The sequence below is a fragment of the Hyla sarda genome, chromosome 4, assembly GCF_029499605.1.
Source record: "Hyla sarda isolate aHylSar1 chromosome 4, aHylSar1.hap1, whole genome shotgun sequence".
Taxonomy (NCBI): Eukaryota; Metazoa; Chordata; class Amphibia; order Anura; family Hylidae; genus Hyla; species Hyla sarda.
In genome coordinates, this window is record NC_079192.1 from 380,246,241 (window position 1) to 380,269,731 (window position 23,491).

The 23,491-nt window shown below is 44.2% G+C and overlaps 1 protein-coding gene across 3 annotated transcripts in view; it reads right to left on the minus strand.

Moving 5' to 3' along the window:
- The window catches only part of ANXA6 (annexin A6), a 111,276-nt gene that overhangs the window by 50,760 nt on the left and 37,025 nt on the right, over nt 1-23,491 (minus strand). For 2 of the 3 annotated variants that reach the window (XM_056516910.1, XM_056516909.1), the window contains one exon: nt 16,208-16,255. In XM_056516910.1, coding sequence (XP_056372885.1) covers nt 16,208-16,219 — 12 coding nt within the window. In that variant the 5' untranslated portion in view covers nt 16,220-16,255. Of the gene's footprint in view, nt 1-16,207; nt 16,256-19,511; nt 19,591-23,491 lie in introns of those variants that run through there. The other variant, XM_056516911.1, reaches the window with a different exon arrangement.

Consider the following 23,491-nt stretch of genomic DNA (forward strand, 5'->3'; position numbering starts at 1 on the left):
AAAGACAGTGTCAGGCACAGCAGAGCTGATTAAGGTATTTATTCACAGAGCAGGTAACAGAGTCCAAGGGATGAGGAAACAGGCAAGGCAGGATCAGCAGACAGACAGACATATAGGCTTCAGATCAGGCAAGAGAGACCTTTGCAGTGCAGGATAAAATCCAAAATGCATTCTTGCTGAGGCTAGGAACAGCAGGTGAGGGATGTTTATATAGGGAGTACCAGGCAGGGATAGGAGGAGGATCCATTAGGGAGTGCACGCTGGCTCTGTTACACACTGCAAGGGCTCGCATGCGGCCCCTAGTGGACAGAGCAGAAACAGCAGCAACATACACACCGGAGCAATAAGACCAGGAAATACAGCAGACACATGGCTCAGAGAATGCCGTACAGCGCTGGTAAGAACTAGAACACATGGCACGCTGGTGGTTGCAAACTAGCAGCGTTACATAAAGTAGGGATAGGAGGTCGGGATAAAAGGTTGGTATATAAGGACAGGATATGAAGGCAGAATATCACAGTAGGTAAAGATATAGTTAGAACAGAGCCCATTGCCCAGATATAACAGAAATGTAAAGCTCTAAATTAAAACATAACATTTATTCAATATGCATCAAAAGTGTAAACTAAAAGCGTAAATCAAATAAAGATCTACAAAATAAAAATAACCATACAAAAGACAAGGGTATCACTTTTGCAGCTTCCAAAACCAATAATGCCAATATTACCACCATGTAGTGACCCTGTAGTGGCTGATTTACTAATATGCCTTTTTTCATTTTCATAGTGGATTTTTTCCCATTTATCCCTTATATGTACCAATGTGTCTTCACATGTCAGAAGAACCTTGGCAATCTGTGCCAAAGTTTTTAACCTCCCTATTTAAAGTGAAAGATATCACAGCCTGAAAAGACACCAAAAACAGTGTGTAAAATTCTATAACTCAAATAGCGAGAAAAAAATAAAACCACATCCACATTTCAAAAAACCCAAAATATCGTAATAGGCATTTGTTTGGTATAGGACATTAATAAATAGAGCGAGAGGCATTTTCACTGACTTTTTTTTTCTAAAATATACAGGAAAATCCAATTGTAAATGAGGGCCTGTCCCCCCCCCCCCCCCCAAAGGAAATGACTTAATAATAATAATCAAAATGACAACATCCCAATGCATTTCCCCTCTTAAAAATTGATCATTGACGCATAAAGTTAGATACCATGGCTGCAAATAATGATATGCAGACCACCATGCTAAATAAGGGGAGTAATACCACAGGTCCAGAATAGACAACTTACCGTACTTGTGAATACAGATGAACCTTCCACAGCAGAGGATATAGATGTAGAATGAGAAAAACCTCCCTTCGGCAGCCATTGCGATCGCCCATAAGGCAACAGAGGGCACCATAAACTTTTTAATTCTACTTTTTCATTTCCCAAATAACAATGTCCCATAGCCCCTATAGCTGCCCAAGCTGGCATCCTAAATTAATCTGAGCCCAGCAATATTGTGGTAAATAAAGTATTTGTACACTGCTATTATTTGTTTGCACTATATAAGAAACTTAATTCAAAGTCAGAAAATACAAAGTCCCTCCACTAGAGGGAGACACGCTATGCCACGTGTTTGGTGCTGCTGCATTTAATATAATACATGTACGTTCCACTATGTAGAATCATTTGTGGTTACAGAAAAATTCCCAATTAATCTCAGTTTCTTAAAAAAGAACATTCTGTCATAAGAAACCAGAAGGCTCTTCAGCTTTAGGCTCTCTTTGCAGGATCCGATTACGCTTTCCTGTAAATCTTCCACCGATGGAATGGGTATTAGTATTAAAATCCAAGATCATCTTTTGAGGGCTGTTAACTCATTATCTTCCTACTAGATCTGTTCTTGATTCTTATGACACTTCGCTGGTAATATGCCGACACATGCCAAAAAATTGAATGAAAAGAGCGGGCACTGCATATTTACTCCAGAAAGAAATAAGGAAGACTTTCCACAGCAGAGGAAGAGTGGTACCATTGCCAATGTCATTCAATCAGATTGCTTCTTTTATTTTTCAGAGGTCTTAATTAAAAAAAAATTTTTAAAAATGTTTTAAATATTTTTTATAATATTTCTATAGGCAACTAAGTTTAGAAAAATCTCCCTCTCAGTCTTTCATTTATATGTATCCTCTAATCAGGCGTGTAATTAAAGTATTTGGCACCTGGGGCAGATCCAATATATTTGCACAAAGAGCGACCCACCGACCATTAACATTATAGACCATCATTTCTTTGTCAGTTTATTTGAACAGTGAGAGACAAAATAACAACAACTAAAAAATCCAGAAAAAGGCACTTCAAGCATGTTATGAATTGATTCGCCCAGGTTCTTTAATACAGATAGCTTTGTAATATCTGGGACTGCACACGCTCCATTCATTTCTATGGGAACCAAGTGCAGCCCTCCCATTGAGAATGAATATGTGCTATCCACAGCATGCGCTCCTCTGAGAGACCGGGGGCCCATTCAGGAGATCACAAGGGGGTCCCAGCGGTCGGACCCCTTGCGATTAGACACTTATACCCTATCCTATGGATAGGGAAAAGTTACTTTTAGCTGCACAACCCCTTTAATAACTTGGAAATCATCTGTAAACAGCAGTGGGACACAATCCCTCCAGACATGTGTGCAAACCTGGGACCAACTACAAGAAACTTCTGACCTCTGTGATTGCCACCAAGTACTAAAGGACAACTGCAGTGTTATTATACTTATCTTCTATCCATAAGATAGGGGATAAGTGTTTGATCGTGGGTGTCTGACCGCTGGGACCCCCGCGATCTCCTGAATGGGCCCCCGCATTAGCGCTCAGTGATAGCACTAATGCACGTAGCCAGGGCCGGCGTTAGGGTGGGGAAACCTGGGAAGTTGCCCAGGGCCCCCATCCAAAAGAGGGCCCCCTGAACATATTTACATCCATAATCTCAATACTGTATTTTGCTGCGATTTGTGCAAAATCACGATAAAATCGCTGCGTTTTTAGCGCAAATCATGGCAAAATACAGGCAGCAGCTATGGGACCCATGGCCGCACTTACATACCTATGTTCTATGGCCACAGGCTGGTTTAGACCAGCAGGAGCACGTTAATGATATCACAGGTCTGACACAGGCAGCAGGATGTGATCTCTTCATTGCACCCTCTGTGTTGGATCTCAGAGGTCACCAGCGTGTTCCCCCTGTCTCATAGACTTCAGGTCTAAACCAGCCTGTGCAGTCTGTGGGGAGAAACGAAGAGGAGTGCTGAGGAGAGCCCGCAGAGCAAGAGGGAGATGACAACTCTTCTCCCTCTGCTCTTTACAAGTTACCCAGTGCTACCATCCTGTCAGCTACCACAGGCCCCGCTGAGGAGGAAGGAAGTGTGAGGACTGCCCCCCTCCCCCACACTGATGAGCCAGACTGCAGGCAGTGACAGTGATTGATGTAAGTACTTGTCACGGTCTGCCTGTGGTTAAATGTAAGAAAATTGTACTTATGAGGAGGGGAGGACACACTGACAACCCTTCTTGTACTACTACTCCCAGCAGCCTGCTGCATCAGGCTGAGTCTATTAGTCCAACATGAGCTAGAGTACAGCAGAGCCTTATGTTAATGTTGCTTGCCAGACTGTAAATGTACAATATAAACTACATCTCCCAGTGTGGTCTGTGTGGTCTATGTAATTACTCACCACATCCCTGTAAGGCTGGGGGAGGAGGCACAGACAGGGAGACCACACTGGGAGTTGTAGTCCTATGTTGTATAATAAATTGTACCTCTAGAGTTCTTTTTAACATATGACTATGACGCAGCACTGTGCATGATATTCATTTGTGTAATATGATTTCTTTTAATCAGCGCCTAAAAAGCCAAACGGTAAACTTTAATCCTAGATGTTTTCAGCTGTATATCGCTGTGCCGTGTAAGAAGACGTTACCACTGCGTCTCCTTAGGACCCATCTCCAGTGATGAGACCCAGTGCCGTACAATTACATTATGCTGGTTCTCATCACTGGAGATGGGTCCTATAGAGACACAGTGGTAACTTCTTACACGGCACAGCAATATACAGCTGAAAGCATCCACGAGAAATCTTACCGTTTGGCTTTTTAGGTGCTGATTTTAAAATAAATCATATTTAGACAAATGAGTATCATGCACAGAGCTGCGTCATAGTCATATGTGAAAAAGAACTCTAGAGATACATTTTAACACTCTGAAATGCAAAGTTAACTTGTGGCTCTGCTGCGCTTTAAAGGGGTACTCTTTTTTTTTTTTATAAATCAATCTAATTTTTTTAATTAAATCTGGTGCCAGAAAGTTAAACAGATTTGTAAATTAGGCAAAAAACAGAGATATCAATGTCCGGCACTGCTGCTGACCACTGAAGAGGACCTGGATCTAGGATGAATAGGAGTAATCCCCGAAGCTGAGGTAGTGCTCTGACTTGTAAGACGAGTCAAATACAATGTGCAAGGAGAAGGTGAAAAAAGTCGGCAGACTCACCGAGGCTTTTTTTCTCAGGGTTGCTTCTTTATTAAATACTCACATACAAAACTTTGTGCGAAAAAGGGGAGAGAGGATCACATGGAGGGGGGTATTCACTGTCAGGCGACAGAATCTGTTTCACTCGGTAGTCGAGCTTCTTCTGGCCATGATTGTTAGGAACACTGTGCTGCTTCTTATACAGGTGGGTACTCAGGTTCAATCACTTAGAACCTCCCATCTGTCTTGACGTAAGACTTCAAGGCGTTGGCTTTTAATCTAGCCCTATAACGCCTTTACTATGTCTAAGTCATAAGAATCCAGCGTATAATAACATCAATAGAAGGGATGGGGGAAAAAGTGCATTAAAAACAAGGTACATTAAAAACAAGGTGCATAATCTATCTTATCATTCAGGCCTATAGGGCCTGTTGCTGATGTACGAATTATCCAGTGAGTTTCTCGCTGCAACAGTAAGCGATCTGTATCTATCCCCGGTCTGGGTTTAACCCTCTCCACGCCGGAGAAAGTTAGAACATCAGACTTCCCTCCGTGGACTTCCACCATATGGGATATAAAACGAGGAGCTCCTTTAAGTGTGCAAAGCGAATACATATGTTCCCTTATTCTAGCACAGAGCTGACGAATCGTTTTCCCAATATAGTGGTAGCCACAGGGGCAGAACATGACATAGACTACATATTTTGTTCCACAAGTTATTAGATCAGTAACAGTATGTGTTATGGGTCCCATGCGCATCGTTTTCAGCTCAGCATTATACTTACAAAAATTGCATGTTCTACAAGCGTAGTTCCCCTTTGGTGTCAATTGTTCTAGCCACTGTGTCTCCTTCTTAGGAGGCATCATTCTACTTTTTTGTAGTATATCTCCTAACGATTTATTCTTTCTATATGAAATAAGCGGTTTACGACTAGCTACTTCTTTCAAATCTGGATCTCCCTCTATTATATGCCAGTTGCGTCTGACTGCCTGTTCTATGACTTGATTAAGTGGTGAATTTTGAAAGGTGAATGCAAAGCGTTTTTTAATGGGTACTGATTCTTTCTCTTTTTTGGTGTTCAGAAGGGTTTTTCTCTGGCACTTATCTGCTTGTTGGCGACCTTCTTTTATTAAGGTCCTCGGATAGGACCGTTCCAACAGGCGCTTTTCTAGATCATCTGCCTGTTCCCCATAAATCTCATCCGATTCATTGTTTCTTCGTAATCTCACAAATTGTCCGTAAGGGACACCCCTCTTCACTGAGTCTGGGTGAGAGCTACCATAGTGAAGAAGGGTGTTCCTTGAAATAGGTTTTCTATAGCCTTCGCTGGTGAGCCTCTCTCCATCAACCCTAAGTTTTAGGTCTAGGAACTCCAATGATGTTCCCCCATATTGTGAGGTGAAGGACATATTCACAGAATTAGTTGTATTTAGATATGTGACAAAGTCATGAAATTGTACCTCTGGACCTGACCATGCTATAAGAATGTCGTCCACATAACGCATGTATAATTTGATACACGCGATATATGGATTATTGGATGAATAGACGATCTGGCTTTCCAAAATTTGTAAATTACTTCTATTAAAAAATCTTAATCCTTCCAGTACTTATTAGCTGCTGAATACTACAGAGGACATTTTTTTTCTTTTTGGAACACAGAGCTCTCTGCTGACATCATAACCACAGTGCTCTCTGCTGACATGTCTGTCCATAGCAGCATAGCAGCATAGCAGCATATGTTTGCTATGGTGATTTTAATATACTCTGGACAGTTCTTAAAATGGACAGAGGTGTCAGCAGAGAGCACTGTGGTCATGATGTCAGCAGAGAGCTCTGTGTTCCAAAAAGAAAAGAATTTCCTCTGTAGTATTTAGCAGCTGATAAGTACTGGAAGGATTAAGATTTTTTTTTTTATAGAAGTAATTTACAAATCTGTTTAACTTTCTGGCACCAGTTGATTTAAAAAAAAAAAAAAAAATTTCCACCGGAGTACCCCTTTAACTTCTGTGGGATTAAAAGACTCAGCATTACCCACTTGGCTTCTGTGAGAATGAAGTGCACTCTACCTAGTTAGTGCCAGCTGGCTGACTTTTATGGGTGCTCTCTGGTATAGAGGTTCCCTGGCTGACTTTTATGGGTGCTCTCTGGTATAGAGGTTCCCTGGCTGACTTTTATGGGTGCTCTCTGGTATAGAGGTTCCCTGGCTGACTTTTATGGGGGCTCTCTGGTATAGAGGTTCCCTGACTTTTATGGGTGCTCTCTGGTATAGAGGTTCCCTGGCTGACTTTTATGGGGGCTCTCTGGTATAGAGGTTCCCTGACTTTTATGGGTGCTCTCTGGTATAGAGGTTCCCTGGCTGACTTTTATGGGTGCTCTCTGGTATAGAGGTTCCCTGGCTGTATTACAGTGTGGAAATGTATTATTTAGTTTTCCTTTTGCAAACTCAGAGGTTTTGTAGTCATCATGGCGGTTTGGGGTGGAGTGAGATGATGGGAAAAGAAAATAACTTCTGAGGGAGTATTAACACTAACAGTATCCTGCGCATATTTGATCCACAGAATTTGAAGCTGCAGATTTTATGTGGCAGATTTCAATGAAAACTAATTGAACACAGCTTCAAATCTGCATTTTCAAATCCTGTGCATCAAATATGTATATATATCAAATATAAGATATATTTGTATGTGTATATTGTATGTGTATCAAGTATCAAGTATGGTGGCAAAATTGGCATTCCTATAGCTGTTTTTACCTGAATCACTGAATGGTGGCGTTATTTACTCATGGCATGGTGATGTTATATAGTCTTGGTGTGATGTATATGGAGCACAGGGAGTTTAAAGGGATTATCCAGATGGAGGGTTTTGTTTTTCTAGAAGCATTCCCATTCTATGTTATATATATGAAAAAATAAACCTTTCCCCAGGGCTCCCGCGGTGCCTCCGATATCCCACTCCGGTGCCTGGCTGCAATCCTCTTGCTAAGTATACTAGTATTAGTGGTGGTAATATTGGTCTCAGTATACAGGATTTAGACAGTGTGTTTATGTATATATATATATATATATATATATATATATATATATATATATATACACATACACACACACTGTATATGTATTTATCGGAGGAATAAGAGGAATACCAATGCCAGTGGCTGTAGGGCCAGCTGTCCGGGCTGCACCGAGCCCATAGACAGCACACACACTTAATTTGGATCTTCTAGGACCTTTGGTGATGTCATCAGGACTCTAAGCCAATAGGAGTGATCCCAGGTCTTGGACGATACATAGTAAGTTTGTGTATGCTGTCTATGGGTTTAACAAACATAGGAGATGAGAGTAGAAGGTAAGGGGAAAGGATTGGGGGGGGGGGGGGGGGGGTGCCATAAGGAGCAGTGTATAGTTACACCTTAGAAATGGGGAGTGGGGTGTGATTTCATATTTTAACCCCTCAGGACACAACCGGGTTTTATTTTTGCTTTTTCGTTTTTTCCTCCTCATCTTCTGAGAGTCATAACTCTTATATTCCCATCCACAGACCCATATGAAGCTTGTTTTTTGCATGACCCATTGTACTTTGTAATGACATGTACAGAGAACCCAAAACATTTTTATTTTGTGGGGAAATTAAAAAGAATACCACAATTTTGCAGCTTTTGGGGGTATCATTTTTAAGCAGTACACTTTACATTAAAAAGTCCATATATTCTTTATTCTGTAGGTCAATATGATTAAAATGATACCCATGGTTACATGATTTACTATTATTGCACTGGTTTAAAAAAAAATAAATAAAATTATGACTTTTTAACAAAATCCTTATGTAAAATTGCCATATTCTGACCCCTGTTATCTCTAGTTTTTATTGGTTTCACTCTTGCGTACATGTGACTTTTTGATCACTTTTTATTTTATTTACTAAAATAAATTACGTGACCAAAAAGCAGCAATTTGAGGTTGCTTGTTTATATATTATATATATATATATATATATATATATATATATATATATATATATATATATATATACACACACACACACACCGTTCACTGTACAGGATCATTAAAGGGGTACTCCGGTGAAAACCTTTTTTCTTTTAAATCAACTGGTGGCAGAAAGTTAAAGATATTTGTAAATTACTTCTATTAAAAAATCTTAATCCTTCCAGTACTTATTAGCTGCTGATTGCTACAGAGGAAATTCCTTTCTTCTTGGAACTCTGATGACATCTCTGTCCATTTTAGCAACCGGGCATAGCAGATGTATCCTAAGGGCAGCATGGTGGCTCAGTGGTTGGCACTGCTGCCTTGCAGTGCTGGGGACTTGGGTTCAAATCCCACTAAGGACAACAATAAATAAGGTGTTATTATTATAATAACGTCAGCAGAGAGCACTGTGCTCGTGATGTCATCAGAGAGCATTCCAAAAAGAAAAGAATTTCCTCTGTAGTATTCAGCAGCTAATAAGTACAGGAAGGATTAAGATTTTTTAATAGAAGTAATTTACAAATATGTTTAACTTTCTGCCACCAGTTGATTTAAAAGAAAAAAGGTTTTCACCGGAGTACCCCTTTAAAGGGGTATTTCGCACTTAGACATCTTATCCCCTATCCAAAGGATAGGGGATAAGATGTCTGATCGTGGTGGTCCCGCTTCTGGAGACCCCCGGGATCTCTGCTGCGGCACCCCACTATCTTTACTGCACAGAGCACACTCACTCTGTGCGTAATGACCGGAGATATAGGGTCCGGAGCATCGTGACGTCACGGTTCCGCCCCTCATGATGTCACAGCCGCCCCCTTAATGCAAGTCTATGGGGGGGGGGGGGGGGGGGTGTGAAGGCCACCACGCCCCCTCCAATAAACTTTTATTGAGGAGGCGGGCCGTGAAGTCATGAGGGGGCGGAGCCATGACGTCACGATGCTCCGGCCCCTGTATTGCCCGTCATTACACACAGAGCAGTTTGCTCTGTGCAGTAATGACAGCGGGGTGCCGCAGCAGAGATCCCGGGGGTCCCCAGAAGCAGGACCACCGCGATCAGACATCTTATCCCCTATCCTTTGGATAGGGGATAAGATGCTAGGGGCGGAGTACCCCTTTAACATTACATATTAAAAGCCATAAGACGACCAGGACCGGAGGACGGGACTGCGATATTGGTGGCACCAGGGGAGCAGTGAAAGGTTAAAGTTTATTATTTGAATTCTGGCAGCCCGGATACATTTTTTTTACTGAAGTTCTCCTTCAGGGTACGTTCACACGCTCGGAACTAGCAGCCGGTCTCCCACTGCAGAAAAACATGTGCGGGTTACGCTACCGTTCATTTTAATGGGTCTACAAATCTGTCACTTTTATGGACTATCCATGTGACCAGACAAGTGCATGGTAGCATAACTCATAACTCGCAGTGGAAACCTACTGCTAGTTACCAACGTGTGAACGTTCTCTTAAACACAGAAAATATTTACAATGGATCTTCGATTTGAACGCTGATATGTTTGCGATATGGCTTTAGATGCTCTTCCCCTCATTGGGATCTCAGACTGTATTCATATGGTGCGTGATCAGGAACCTAGTGCTGTGTATTGTGCTTCACAAAACAGAGGAAACCAGGAAAATCTGGTTATGCATTTTGTGGGCCCCATATTTAATTTTGCCTAGGGCCGCACTTAGTCTAAAACCGTCCCTGCGCGTAGCGTTGACCTAGAGAGGTCAACGGTTACACCCCCTCCCCATACAGTTCTATGGCAGAGGCGGGGAGGCACGAACGCTGCCTCCTTACCTCTCCCATGGAACTACATGGAGGAGACGTGTTGGCCGCGACATCACGCTACGGCCATCACGCCTCCTGCATGGGAGAGCCGTGGCAGTGCCGTGGCCCAGTGCAGGAGATCTCAGGGGGTCCCAGTGTTCGGACCCCCCGTGATCAAGGGGGATAAGTTGTTTTCGGACACAGATGGCTTTTATGAGACAGGCTGGTGGTAATCTGCACTAAAAGGGGCAGGGGGGGGGGGGTTAAGGGGAGTTGTGTTGCAGAATGGGGGCTTAAAACGTCCCACTATCCTACAGCAAATCTAGTACGTGATCTAATACTGATGCCTGTTCCTGGGGTTGGAGCATCAATTTTTGAAAGCCTGATAACCTCTTTAAAGGTCCCCCAATAACGTAAGAAAACGACAAAGAGTAGAGCATGCTATAACATATACTACACAGTGATATCATTGTATTTGTCATAGGTCACTTTAAACATAGGTAAATGATTTCTCAAGATGACTGGATTCTGTGGATTAGTCATTTCAGAGTAGGCTATAGTAGTAGTATTTCTGACCTCCTGCTCAAGTTTACTGAGTCAGAGAAAGTTTCCATCCGAATAACTTGGTCTCCTAGTTCCATAGACAAACAGGATGCGAGCGCAGAGCTTGTGTTCTCTATACGCTGTGGTGCTGAATGCTAAATCCATCTCTTATATTTGTGACCCTCTTACCTACACATTTCAAGGGGGTGCCACAGTACCACCCAGACAAACAAATGATTGGGAACTGTGTAATGCCCAGTCTTCCCTGTGGTGGCGCTGCAGAGAAATTGAACATTTAATGCCAGGTTTTCTCCCCATCACAAGTCATTGCTGGGGGCCCAATAAATTATTTAGAGCCTGAAGATATTCTGGAGATATAAGGTGGACATTCACTTTAAAGATGGTGGTGCATTGGCCCTGAAGTGTCATTCAGGCACCAGGATCGGTATGATACAAGTGGCACCTGGCACCATATTCAGCAATTACATTATCGATATGTAAATAAAGAATTTGTTCAATATTTTTTTATTTTTACATACTACACTACAGAGGACTGCACCGATACACTGTACATCACATACTTCTAAACTTTCCATAGCTGGTGAATTTGTTCCCCATTTGTACATCACATCCTCCCTGTAACCAGTTGTGGAATTGTTAATGTATCCTTTATTGGCACTGAGCATTGCACAGAGGTAACAATTAGAGATGAGCGAATTTACAGTAAATTCGATTCGTCACGAACTTCTCGGCTCGGCAGTTGATGACTTATCCTGCATAAATGAGTTCCGCTTTCAGGTGCTCCGGTGGGCTGGAAAAGGTGGATAAAGTCCTAGGAGACTCTTTCCTAGGACTGTATCCACCTTTTCCAGCCCACCGGAGCACCTGAAGGCTGAACTAATTTATGCAGGATAAGTCATCAACTGCCGAGCCGAGAAGTTTGTGACGAATCGAATTTACTGTAAGTTCGCTCATCTCTAGTAACAATGAAGGTCTGGTTACACTACAGAGGCCAGCAAGATCACATCACTGTCTATAGAATAGGGCTGTGACAGAAGAACGGTACCAGACAGCAATTTAAAGAGGTACTGTATGCTCCACAGGAAGCTCTTTTCTGTCTGACCACAGTGTTCTCTGCTGAAATCTCTGTCTGTCTCAGGAACGGCCAAGAGCAGGAGCAAATCCCCATAGCAAACCTCTCCTGCTCTTGACAGTTCCCGAGACAGACAGAGGTGTCAGCTGAGAGCACTGTGGTCAGACTAGAAAAGAAATATAAAAAGAAAATAACTGGAAGGATTAAGATTTTTACATAGAAGTAATTTACAAATCTGTTTAACTTTCTGGCACCAGTTGATGTGAAAAAAAAATAATAATATATATATATATATACTGCAATGCAGTATATATATATATATATATATATATATATTTCACCGGAGTACCCCTTTAAGGGATTGTGAGACAATCCCTTAAAGGGGAAGAACACCACTCCTGTTCATGGGCTGTGTGTGGTATTGCAGCTTAGCCTCATTCAGGTATAACATTATATACATTATACTGGGCTGAAAAACGGATCTTTCTAATGGCGGGAATTATAACATGGTGCCCATTAAAATCCAGAGTTTAAAAGGGGACTCCAGTGCTGAACAACATTTCCCCTATCCACAGGATAGGGCATATGTGCCTGATTGCAAGGGGTCCGAGCACTGCTGGGACCCTCCGCGATCTCCTGCCCGGCGCCCCGGCTCTTATATTTTGAGGATATTCCACTGCCTGAAAGTGCCTTATGGTGTACCTAAAAGTAAGGCATACTTCAAGAGTAACATTTACATTCCTCTGGAATATAGACCCTACAACTCTGACTTATCGGGGGGAGTAACCTTCTAGATTTCACTTCTACTCATCTGAGTCACCATGAGCTACACTTCCACTATTAATATCCCATCTTAAGGGGAAGGCAACATTCTCTACATATCTTGGCATGTGATTCTAAATATACTGAGTGCTGGGAAATCACCAGCAGTCTCTTTCCTTACAACCACTGCTCCAAAGACTCTAAATCTATTGACTTTTACGGTCCTGAAAGCAGAAATATTTAAGTCTGGATTCGTGAAACACAACCACTGCCTTCTGTTCAGCCTATGCCCGCTGATGCCCGGGGCTGCATTGCAGTAGAGTTTGCTTCACACCAGTATATGGAGGAGTTCAGTACAAGTCCATACAAAGTAATAGAGTCCATGTATACCAATATATTTGGGAGTGATAGAGTCCATATATACCAATATATGTGGGAGTCATAGAGTCCATATATACCAACATATGTGGGAGTCATAGAGTCCATATATACCAACATATGTGGGAGTCATAGAGTGCATATATACCAATATATTTGGGAGTCATAGAGTCCATATATACCAACATATGTGGGAGTCATAGAGTCCATATATACCAACATATGTGGGAGTCATAGAGTCCATATATACCAACATATGTGGGAGTCATAGAGTCCATATATACCAACATATGTGGGAGTCATAGAGTCCATATATACCAACATATGTGGGAGTCATAGAGTCCTTATATACCAACATATGTGGGAGTCATAGAGTGCATATATACCAATATATTTGGGAGTCATAGAGTCCATATATACCAACAAATGCAGGAGTTATAGAGTCCATATATACCAATAAATGCAGGAGTTATAGAGTCCATATATACCAATATATTTGGGAGTTATAGAGTCCATATATACCAATATATTTGGGAGTTATAGAGTCCATATATACCAATATATTTGGGAGTTATAGAATCCATATATACCAATATATTTGGGAGTTATAGAGTCCATATATACCAATATATTTGGGAGTTATAGAGTCCATATATACCAATATATGCAGGAGTCATAGAGTCCATATATACCAATATATGCAGGAGTCATAGAGTCCATATATACCAATATATGCAGGAGTCATAGAGTCCATATATACCAATATATGTGGAATTCATAGAGTTCATATATACCAATATATGCAGGAGTCATAGAGTCCAGATATGCCAATATATTTGGGAGTTATAGAGTCCATATATACCAATATATGCAGGAGTCATAGAGTCCATATATACCAATATATGCAGGAGTCATAGAGTCCTTATATACCAATATATGTGGAATTCATAGAGTTCATATATACCAATATATGCAGGAGTCATAGAGTCCAGATATGCCAATATATCTGGGAGTTATAGAGTCCATATATACCAACATATGTGGGAGTCATAGAGTCCATATATACCAATGTGATAGCCTGTGGGGTGTAGGATATGGGGAGTGTAGCTGTGCGGGTATTAAAGGGTGCTTGTTAACCCTTGCTATTCATGACGCCAGGGTTAGGGCTCCTCAATAAAGCTTTTCCTACCGCCGCCCTTCCCAGGAACGATAGGGAGGTAGATGATAATGGGTTTGAGGTAGATAATAATGGATTGTCCACCACCGGAGAGCTTCTGTAAACAGAATGCCCTGGAAGGGATAGAATAGGACTGGAGGGGCACATGACAGGGGAATTATGCAGCAGGGATAGGGTTAAATGGAGTTGAGCGGGAAGCTGTTAGAGGAAAGGGAGGAGTTAAGAAGGGGGATATAGGGAAGGAATAGGAAGTTAGGGTCAGTCGGGACGCAGGAAGGAAAGTGTACCCGCCCGCCCGCCCTTGTTTATTGTCATGGCAGCGGTGGCAGGAGAGAGACCTGGAGGTACATGTGGATGGCATGGAGGTGATGGGATACAGTGTGGAGGTGGGCTGGGAGCGGTTCCCAGCCCGATGGAGAAATTCTTCAAGGGGACATGGGTCCCAGGATGGTCGGGGGGCCTCACAAAACGGTGCTCCTGTGCAGGTGCTCACGGCTAGGAGTAAGGGAGGCCCCATTCTAGTTTGGGCTCGGTAACAGTGCCTTCAGGTCCTCCTCATCATGTATTAGGGACATGTTAACTTATGTTAAATTATGTTTAAGGATGTTTATACAATGTTTATGTATGATGTTCATACTATAGTTGCATTACAACGTTTTAATTGTGTTATTTAATAAAGGGGCTGCTGTGGCCTTGTTACCACCAACATTGTGTCTGTCGTGTTTAAGGTAAGGGGTTGTTATGGGGACAAAGGGGTTGGTGGGAGGTAGGTTACAGCAGCTATAATATCCCCTAGTCAAGTGTTAACTTTTACTGAAGATTTTCTGTATACTTAATTAACACAACAGTCTCTTAGCATAACAACAGCTTTCCTTTGGAGATTGAGAATAGTTGGGACTTTAGCATTCAGAGTCTTTTAGTCTATTGCACTGTTCCACTGGATTTAGGGGTTAGTTGCGGTCCAGTAGTCACGCCAGCATTAGCAGGAATTTAGATTTGAACTCACGATTTCGGTTCTGCTGAGGCCGTAGGTTTTGGGGCCTAGTGTGTCTTTGAAAGTTGCGTAGCACACCATCCTGTTAGTCCAGCATCCACGAGAGCAGCAATCCAAGAGAGCGATAATTGGACACAGCTCCCTTATATGGGCAGGGGCTGGACTAACGCTAATTGGTCCATACTGATGTCAATCCCCATTACAGAGATTTGTGGGTAACACGTGACCCAAGGACCTCCTAAGGTCCTACAACATACCATAGAGGTTACTAGCATGGTCACATGACCGAAGGTCCTGCGACGCTGAACAAGGTAAGTACTATACATTCCTATAAAATATAGATATAATTACTAAATATAGACATATATTAACATTAAAGTTAGACTTAAAGAGAGGCGACTAGGGGCTGTCCCACCTGAGGAACCCTATCTGAACGTAGTTACTCTGACTTTGGGGACCTCTACACTAGGTACGGTATGCAATACGGTACCGGGACACCGCATATCGTTCTGCACTAAAGAGCTGCGCAACTTCCGTGTTCTGCTGTAATGTCCTCAAGCACAGGCATTTGTGTGGGCCTCGAGCCTGGGATCATACATACAGTTTTTGATGCATTTTTAGGTACAATCAAGGATAATGGGAAATATAAAGGAAGAACCTAAACAAAAACTGCACCTCAAACTATATCAAAAAGTGCACTTATGATCCGGGTCTAAGGGCGTATCAGTTTTTTTTGCCGCAGTTTTTGAAGCCAACATGAAAAGGGTTTCAATCATAAACACCCTTCTTAAATGTTGTGCACTCTCAAGGCTACATTCTAGGAACGCTAAGAAACACGGGGTGGGTGCATAGTAGCAAAAATACAACAAAAGACAGGTCCTGGTAATACACGTATACTGTACATATGTTCCTAAAAGATCACAACAGGCCCAAAACAACCACACACTGCACACCCTTCCTGCCCACGCTCCTCTCATAGACATTTACCTTTGATGCCATGTTGACCCTGGTCAAATCTCCGGAGGAAACAAGGAGCTGTCAAGAGATAAGAGATATATTGAAGGATGTAAAGAAGAGAACAAGAATGATGACTACAAAGTAAATGGAAACGATCCAAGATTAGTAGAATAATCAAAATGTAAAGAACAACTGGAAATAGAAAACATCAGCCGTTGGCTGTCCGGGCATGCTGGGAGTTGTACTTTTGTAACAGCTGAAGGCACCCTGGTCTAACTGAACACCTCTAAATCCAATGGAACTGCTGCAACGACACTGCAGCATATGTTGGCATCGCTACTTCTCATATATTCCTATTTGTCAGACATAGGTTCCCATGTTAAAAAAAATATCTATAAAAATTACTTTGAACCTTGGATTCGCAATTTGTTTTTTTCACATCAAGAATTTATTAGATTAAAAAAAAAAAATGTTAATGTTTTTCCCGTTGAAAACAGTTTCTCTGACCTTAAAATGCAACAAAAACACACAAAAAAAAGGAAGCTTGTACGTCCAGTTTATTTTTTTTTTTTTTTCTGTACATTATTGTTAATACAGTGATCCCTCAACTTACAATGGCCTCAACATACAATAGTTTCAACATACAATGGTCTTTTCTGGACCATTGTAACTTGAAACCAGACTCAACATACAATGCTACAGACAGTCCAGATCTGTGAATAGTGTCAATGGCTGGAAGAACCGACCAATCAGAATGGGCATTCATTGGTAAAACACCCGTATTACTGAAGTACATGCACTGAAATCCTGTCTAGTAGCGCCCCCTACAGTACAGGTCTGTACTACTCTTTACTTGTGCCAGTTCCTTTGGGCACCACGTAAGGGCGGCTTATACTTTTTTTTAGGACACTGTGGGGGAGATATATCAAAACCTGTGCAGAGGAAGAGTGGTGCAGTTGCCCATAGCAACCAATCAGATCGCTTCTTTCATTTTCCACAGGCCTCTAAAGAGGCCTGTTGAAAATGAAAGAAGCAATCTGATTGGTTGCTATGGGCAACTACACCACTCTCCCCCTGTGTGTACTGTACAGGACCCTGAAGAAGCTCCTGTCCTCTAATAGACAGTGATTACAGCTCCCAGCAGATATTTCTTACTTTTATAAGTAAGGATTTGCTTTATCTATATTAGTTATCAATTTATTTTTCTTTAATCCTCACTTTTTCCTATTTTTGGATGACATTTTGGGGGCTTCAGAACCAATTACCAGGTTTCCATAGCGTTACGGTCTCAACATACAATGGTTTCAACATACAATGGTCATCATGGAACCGATATATATCGTAACTTGAGGGACCACTGTAGTAATAATTAATAAATAAATACATATAATTAATAATAATAATAATACATATATTATTAATGGTGTTTATTATTAATAATACTAATTCATTATTATTATTATAAAACCTCATACACACAAGTTGAGCTAGTTCCCACATATCCTAAATATGTGGCACCAATAAAAAGGGGTCTAACTCAGAGGCCCGAAATACATTGCACAGTACGGTCCTGTATTATGTTAAAACATTCCTGTCCGATCCCAGAAATAAAAAAAAAAAAGTTATGCCTCTATCATCTATATTAATTACATAAAATACCTCTTTTCATTAGCTTACAGTGTTATAAATCCTCTCAGGGGAAGGGGGTGTGTCCATCCATTGTGGTGGTGGGAGGGGATTGGTGCGTCTGCTCATGCAGCTTTGTCCATGAGTCATCTCTTGTCTATGACTCATGGACAAGCCTGATGTTAGTGTCCCACTGTAATGGCAGTGGTGAAGTGGATCCGCTGAACCTGTGTGGATGATGGCATGGGTACCAGGGAGCGGAGTCTAAAGGTGCCGCTGGTTTTCACCAGAGCCCGCTGCAAAGCGGGATGGACTTGCAGCACCAGGCAGCACCCAGGTCACTACTCCTGATAAGACTCATCCACACAGGCTGCTGAGGAGTAACAAGGTACACGGAGGATGAGGCAAACTCGGAATCGGGGACAGGCTGGAAGGTGAGGACAGGTGGCACTGGAGCGTGGTCAGCAGGGGTCAAGTCCTGGAAAAAAAGTGTGGGAACTCACCCAACTCACCCAAGAACTGCACCCAGTTTGCGCAAAAAACAAAAGATAATGTCCAAGCTAAAACTTGACATCATGCATGGTTCCAGGATTCTTACAGGCCCAGGCATACAGCTGCCTATGGAGTATAAGAGTGATACACTGTAACAAATCTCCTTCCAGGTAATTACCTTACTGGGGCGACACACTGTAACAAACCCCCTCCTCATGAAATCTCCTTACTACTGGGGTGACACACTGTAACAAACCTCCTCCTCATGTAATCTCCTCACTACTGGGGTGACACACTGTAACAAACCTCCTCCTTATGTACTCTCCTCACTACTGGGGTGACACACTGTAACAAACCTCCTCCTTATGTACTCTCCTCACTACTGGGGTGACACACTGTAACAATCCTCCTCCTTATGTAATCTCCTTACTACTGGGCTGACACACTGTAACAAACCTCCTCCTCATGTATTCTCATTACTACTGGGCTGACACACTGTAACAAACCTCCTCCTCATGTAATCTCCTTACTACTGGGGTGACACACTGTAACAAACCTCAGTCTCATGTAATTTCCTCACTACTGGGGTGACACACTAACAAATCTCCTCCTCATGTAATATCCTTACTATTGGGGTGACACACTGTAACAAACCTCCTCCTCATGTAATCTCCTTACTACTGGGGTGACACACTAACAAACTTCCTCCTCATATCATCTCCTTACTACTGGGGTGACACACTGTAACAAACCTCCACCTCCTATAATCTCCTTACTACTTGGGTGACACACTGTAACAAACCTCCTCCTCATGTAATCACCTTACTACTGGGGTGACACACTGTAACAAACCTCCTCCTCATGTAATCTCCTTACTACTGGGGTGACACACTGTAACAAACCTTCTCCTCATGTAATACCCTTACTACTGGGGTGACACACTGTAACAAACCTCCTCCTCATGTAATCACCTTACTACCGGGGTGACACACTGTAACAAACCTCCTTCCATGTAATTACCTTACTGGGGTGACATACTGTAACAAACCTCCTCCTCATGTAATCGCCTTACTGCTGGGGTGACACACTGTAACAAACCTCCTCCTCATGTAATTACCTTACTACTGTGGTGACACACTGTAACAAACCTCCTCCTCATGTAATTACCTTACTACTGTGGTGACACACTGTAACAAATCTCCTTCCATGTAATTACCTTACTGGGGTGACATGTGACCTCTCCTCCAACTCAGCCCCGCCTCCTCCACAGCATCCCACAGGTCCTTCGGTCACCGTCTCTCCTCTCCTCCACAGCTAAGCTCCGCCCCCAACATGTGATGGTGACATCATCACAGGTCCTACATCACCAGCATCTAGCAGTCCGGGCCAGGGGAGGAGACAGAGGGAGGGGTAAGAATAATTCAGAGGTCGGTCCTGCAGGACTAGTGTAACAGGGACGCCATTCCTGTGCCTTCCAGCAGGACTCGAGCCCTCAACGCTATGTAGTCTGCGTATTCTCCTACTTCTGCCTTTTGTGACAGTACCTTGACCCTCTATCCCAGCTCTGAAGCCCTAAGCAAAGGTGGACATGACTTTAGGAGGGGCACCTATAGCCTTACCTATACAGTGATCCCTCAACATACGATGGTAATTCGTTCCAAACGACCCATCGTTTGTCGAATCCATCGTATGTTGAGGGATCCGTGCAATGTAAAGTATAGGCAGCTCTACTTACCTGTCCCCGCCGCTCCGCACCAGGTCTTCACCGCTCCCGCTGCTGTTCCAGGGGCTCCGGTGTCTTCTTCGCGATCCTCCGGTGTCTTGCGCATCTTCTGCAGGGTCCGGGCCTCGCTTTCTGGTGACGTTATTACGCTGCTGCGCCGGCGCGGCGTGCGTAGTGACGTAATAACGACGCCGGAAAGCAAGGCCCGGACCCTGGAGAAGATGCGCAAGACACCGGAGGATCGCGAAGTGGACCCAGAGCAGCGGGAATAGGTAAGCGAACCTGCCAGGGATGCTTAAACTGCTATCCGACTGCAGCTTAAGCATTTTGCGCTGTCGGATAGCAGTTAATGCGATGGCCCATCGTATGTCGATTTTATCATATGTCGGGGCCATCGTAGGTCGGGGGGTTAGTGGTACAGAGATAAGCAAAGGTGGTTCTGGGGGAAGAGGTTTGTGAGGGCCTGGTATAAGATCTCCTCCTCTTTCTCTCATAGAAGATCTGAAGAAAACATTTCCCTCCTGCTCTCCCTATATGAATCTGTAATCTACAACTACTGTATATGTCTATTACATGAATAATAATGTATTATTGTATCTGGTACAAAGTAGAATTTTATTTTCATCTGATAAGTTACAAGTAGAGATGAGCGAACTTACAGTAAATTCGATTCGTCATGAACTTCTCGGCTCGACAGTTGATGACTTATCCTGCGTTAATTAGTTCAGCCTTCAGGTGCTCCGGTGGGCTGGAAAAGGTGGATACAGTCCTAGGAAAGAGTCTCCTAGGACTGTATCCACCTTTTCCAGCCCACCGGAGCACCTGAAAGATGAACTAATTTATGCAGGAAAATCATAAACTGCCGAGCCGAGAAGTTCGTGACGAATCGAATTTACTGTAAGTTCGCTCATCTCTAGTCCAGCCTTGGTTCTCTAGAGCACTGGTCTTCAACCTGCGGACCTCCAGATGTTGCAAAACTACAACTCCCAGCATGCCCGGACAGCCGTTGGCTGTCCGGGCATGCTGGGAGTTGTAGTTTTGCAACACCTGGAGGTCCGCAGGTTGAAGACCACTGCTCTAGAGGTTTCCTCTCCTGTGGGCTGGGGGATGATTCTTTAGTGAGTTGAGGAATTGTCATGTTAGCACAATTTTTATAGTTTTTGCCTGAACATTAACAAATAAACAATATATGGTGTAGGGAACAGCTCACACGGCGGGGTCGGCAATGACAGTATTCACACAGGCAGCGGCTTTCAAAGGTCCAAGAGGATGTTTATGTAAATTATTTTTAGGCACAAAGCACAGTGCAAACAAAACCTCAGCCTGTCTGGCTCTAACTAAACCTCAGGATACCTCACTGTCCTACTGTGGGCCTAATGTCTGGCCCCGAGCAAACTCCCAAAATGTCCATAGAGTAGGGCTGGGCGGTATGACCAAATGTGTGTATCACGGTACTTTTCTACCTTTTGGCGGTTCCACAGTATATAACGGTATTTCCTCCTCCTCCTCCTCCCCCCCCCCCCCAAATTAATTATCAGTCCAGGGCTGCGCTGTTCTGCCCCGCCCCCAATTATCAGCCCAGTGCTGCGCTGTTCTGCCCCCCCCCCCCCCCCCCGCAATTATCAGTGCTGCGCTGTTCTGGTCCCCCCCAAATTATCAGCGCTGCGCTGTTCTGCCCCCCCCCCCAATTATCAGCGCTGCGCTGTTCTGCCCCCCCCCCCAATTATCAGCGCTGCGCTGTTCTGCCCCCCCCCCCAATTATCAGCGCTGCGCTGTTCTGCCCCCCCCCCCAATTATCAGCGCTGCGCTGTTCTGCCCCCCCCCCCCCAATTATCAGCGCTGCGCTGTTCTGCCCCCCCCCCCCAATTATCAGCGCTGCGCTGTTCTGCCCCCCCCCCAATTATCAGCGCTGCGCTGTTCTGCCCCCCAATTATCAGCGCTGCGCTGTTCTGCCCCCCAATTATCAGCGCTGTGCTGTTCTGCCCCCCAATTATCAGCGCCGCGCTGTTCTGCCCCCCCCAATTATCAGCGCCGCGCTGTCCTGCACCCCCAATTATCAGAGCCGCGCTGTCCTGCACCCCCAATTATCAGAGCTGCGCTGTTCTGCCCCCCAAATTATCAGAGCTGCGCTGTTCTGCCCCCCAAATTATCAGAGCTGCGCTGTTCTGCCCCCCAAATTATCAGAGCTGCGCTGTTCTGCCCCCCAAATTATCAGAGCTGCGCTGTTCTGCCCCCCAAATTATCAGAGCTGCGCTGTTCTGCCCCCCAAATTATCAGAGCTGCGCTGTTCTGCCCCCCAAATTATCAGAGCTGCGCTGTTCTGCCCCCCAATTATCAGCCCAGCGCTGCGCTGTTCTGCCCCCCAATTATCAGCCCAGCGCTGCGCTGTTCTGCCCCCCAATTAATTATCAGCACTGCGCTGTTCTGCCCCGCCCCCAATTATCAGCCCAGCGCTGCGCTGTTCTGCCCCCCCAATTATCAGCCCATCGCTGCGCTGTTCTGTCCCCCCAATTAATTATCAGCCCAGCACTACACTGTTCTGCACCCCCCCAATTATCAGCCCAGCGCTGCGCTGTTCTGCCCCCCCAATTATCTGCGCTGCGCTGTTCTGCCCCCAATTATCAGCGCAGCACTGTTCTGCCCCCCCAATTATCAGCCCAGCGCTGCGCTGTTCTGTCCCCCCAATTAATTATCAGCGCTGCGCTGTTCTGCCCCCTCCCCAATTATCAGCGCTGCGCTGCGCTGTTCTGCCCCCCCAATTATCAGCCCAGTGCTGTACTGTTCTGCCCCCCCAATTATCAGCCCAGCGCTGTACTGTTCTGCCCCCCCAATTATCAGCCCATCGCTGCGCTGTTCTGTCCCCCCAATTAATTATCAGCCCAGCGCTACACTGTTCTGCCCCCCAAATTATCAGAGCTGCGCTGTTCTGCCCCCCAAATTATCAGAGCTGCGCTGTTCTGCCCCCCAATTATCAGCCCAGCGCTGCGCTGTTCTGCCCCCCAATTAATTATCAGCACTGCGCTGTTCTGCCCCGCCCCCAATTATCAGCCCAGCGCTGCGCTGTTCTGCCCCCCCAATTATCAGCCCATCGCTGCGCTGTTCTGTCCCCCCAATTAATTATCAGCCCAGCACTACACTGTTCTGCACCCCCCCAATTATCAGCCCAGCGCTGCGCTGTTCTGCCCCCCCAATTATCTGCGCTGCGCTGTTCTGCCCCCAATTATCAGCGCTGCACTGTTCTGCCCCCCCAATTATCAGCCCAGCGCTGCGCTGTTCTGTCCCCCCAATTAATTATCAGCGCTGCGCTGTTCTGCCCCCTCCCCAATTATCAGCGCTGCGCTGTTCTGCCCCCCCAATTATCAGCCCAGCGCTGTACTGTTCTGCCCCCCCAATTATCAGCCCAGCGCTGTACTGTTCTGCCCCCCCAATTATCAGCCCATCGCTGCGCTGTTCTGTCCCCCCAATTAATTATC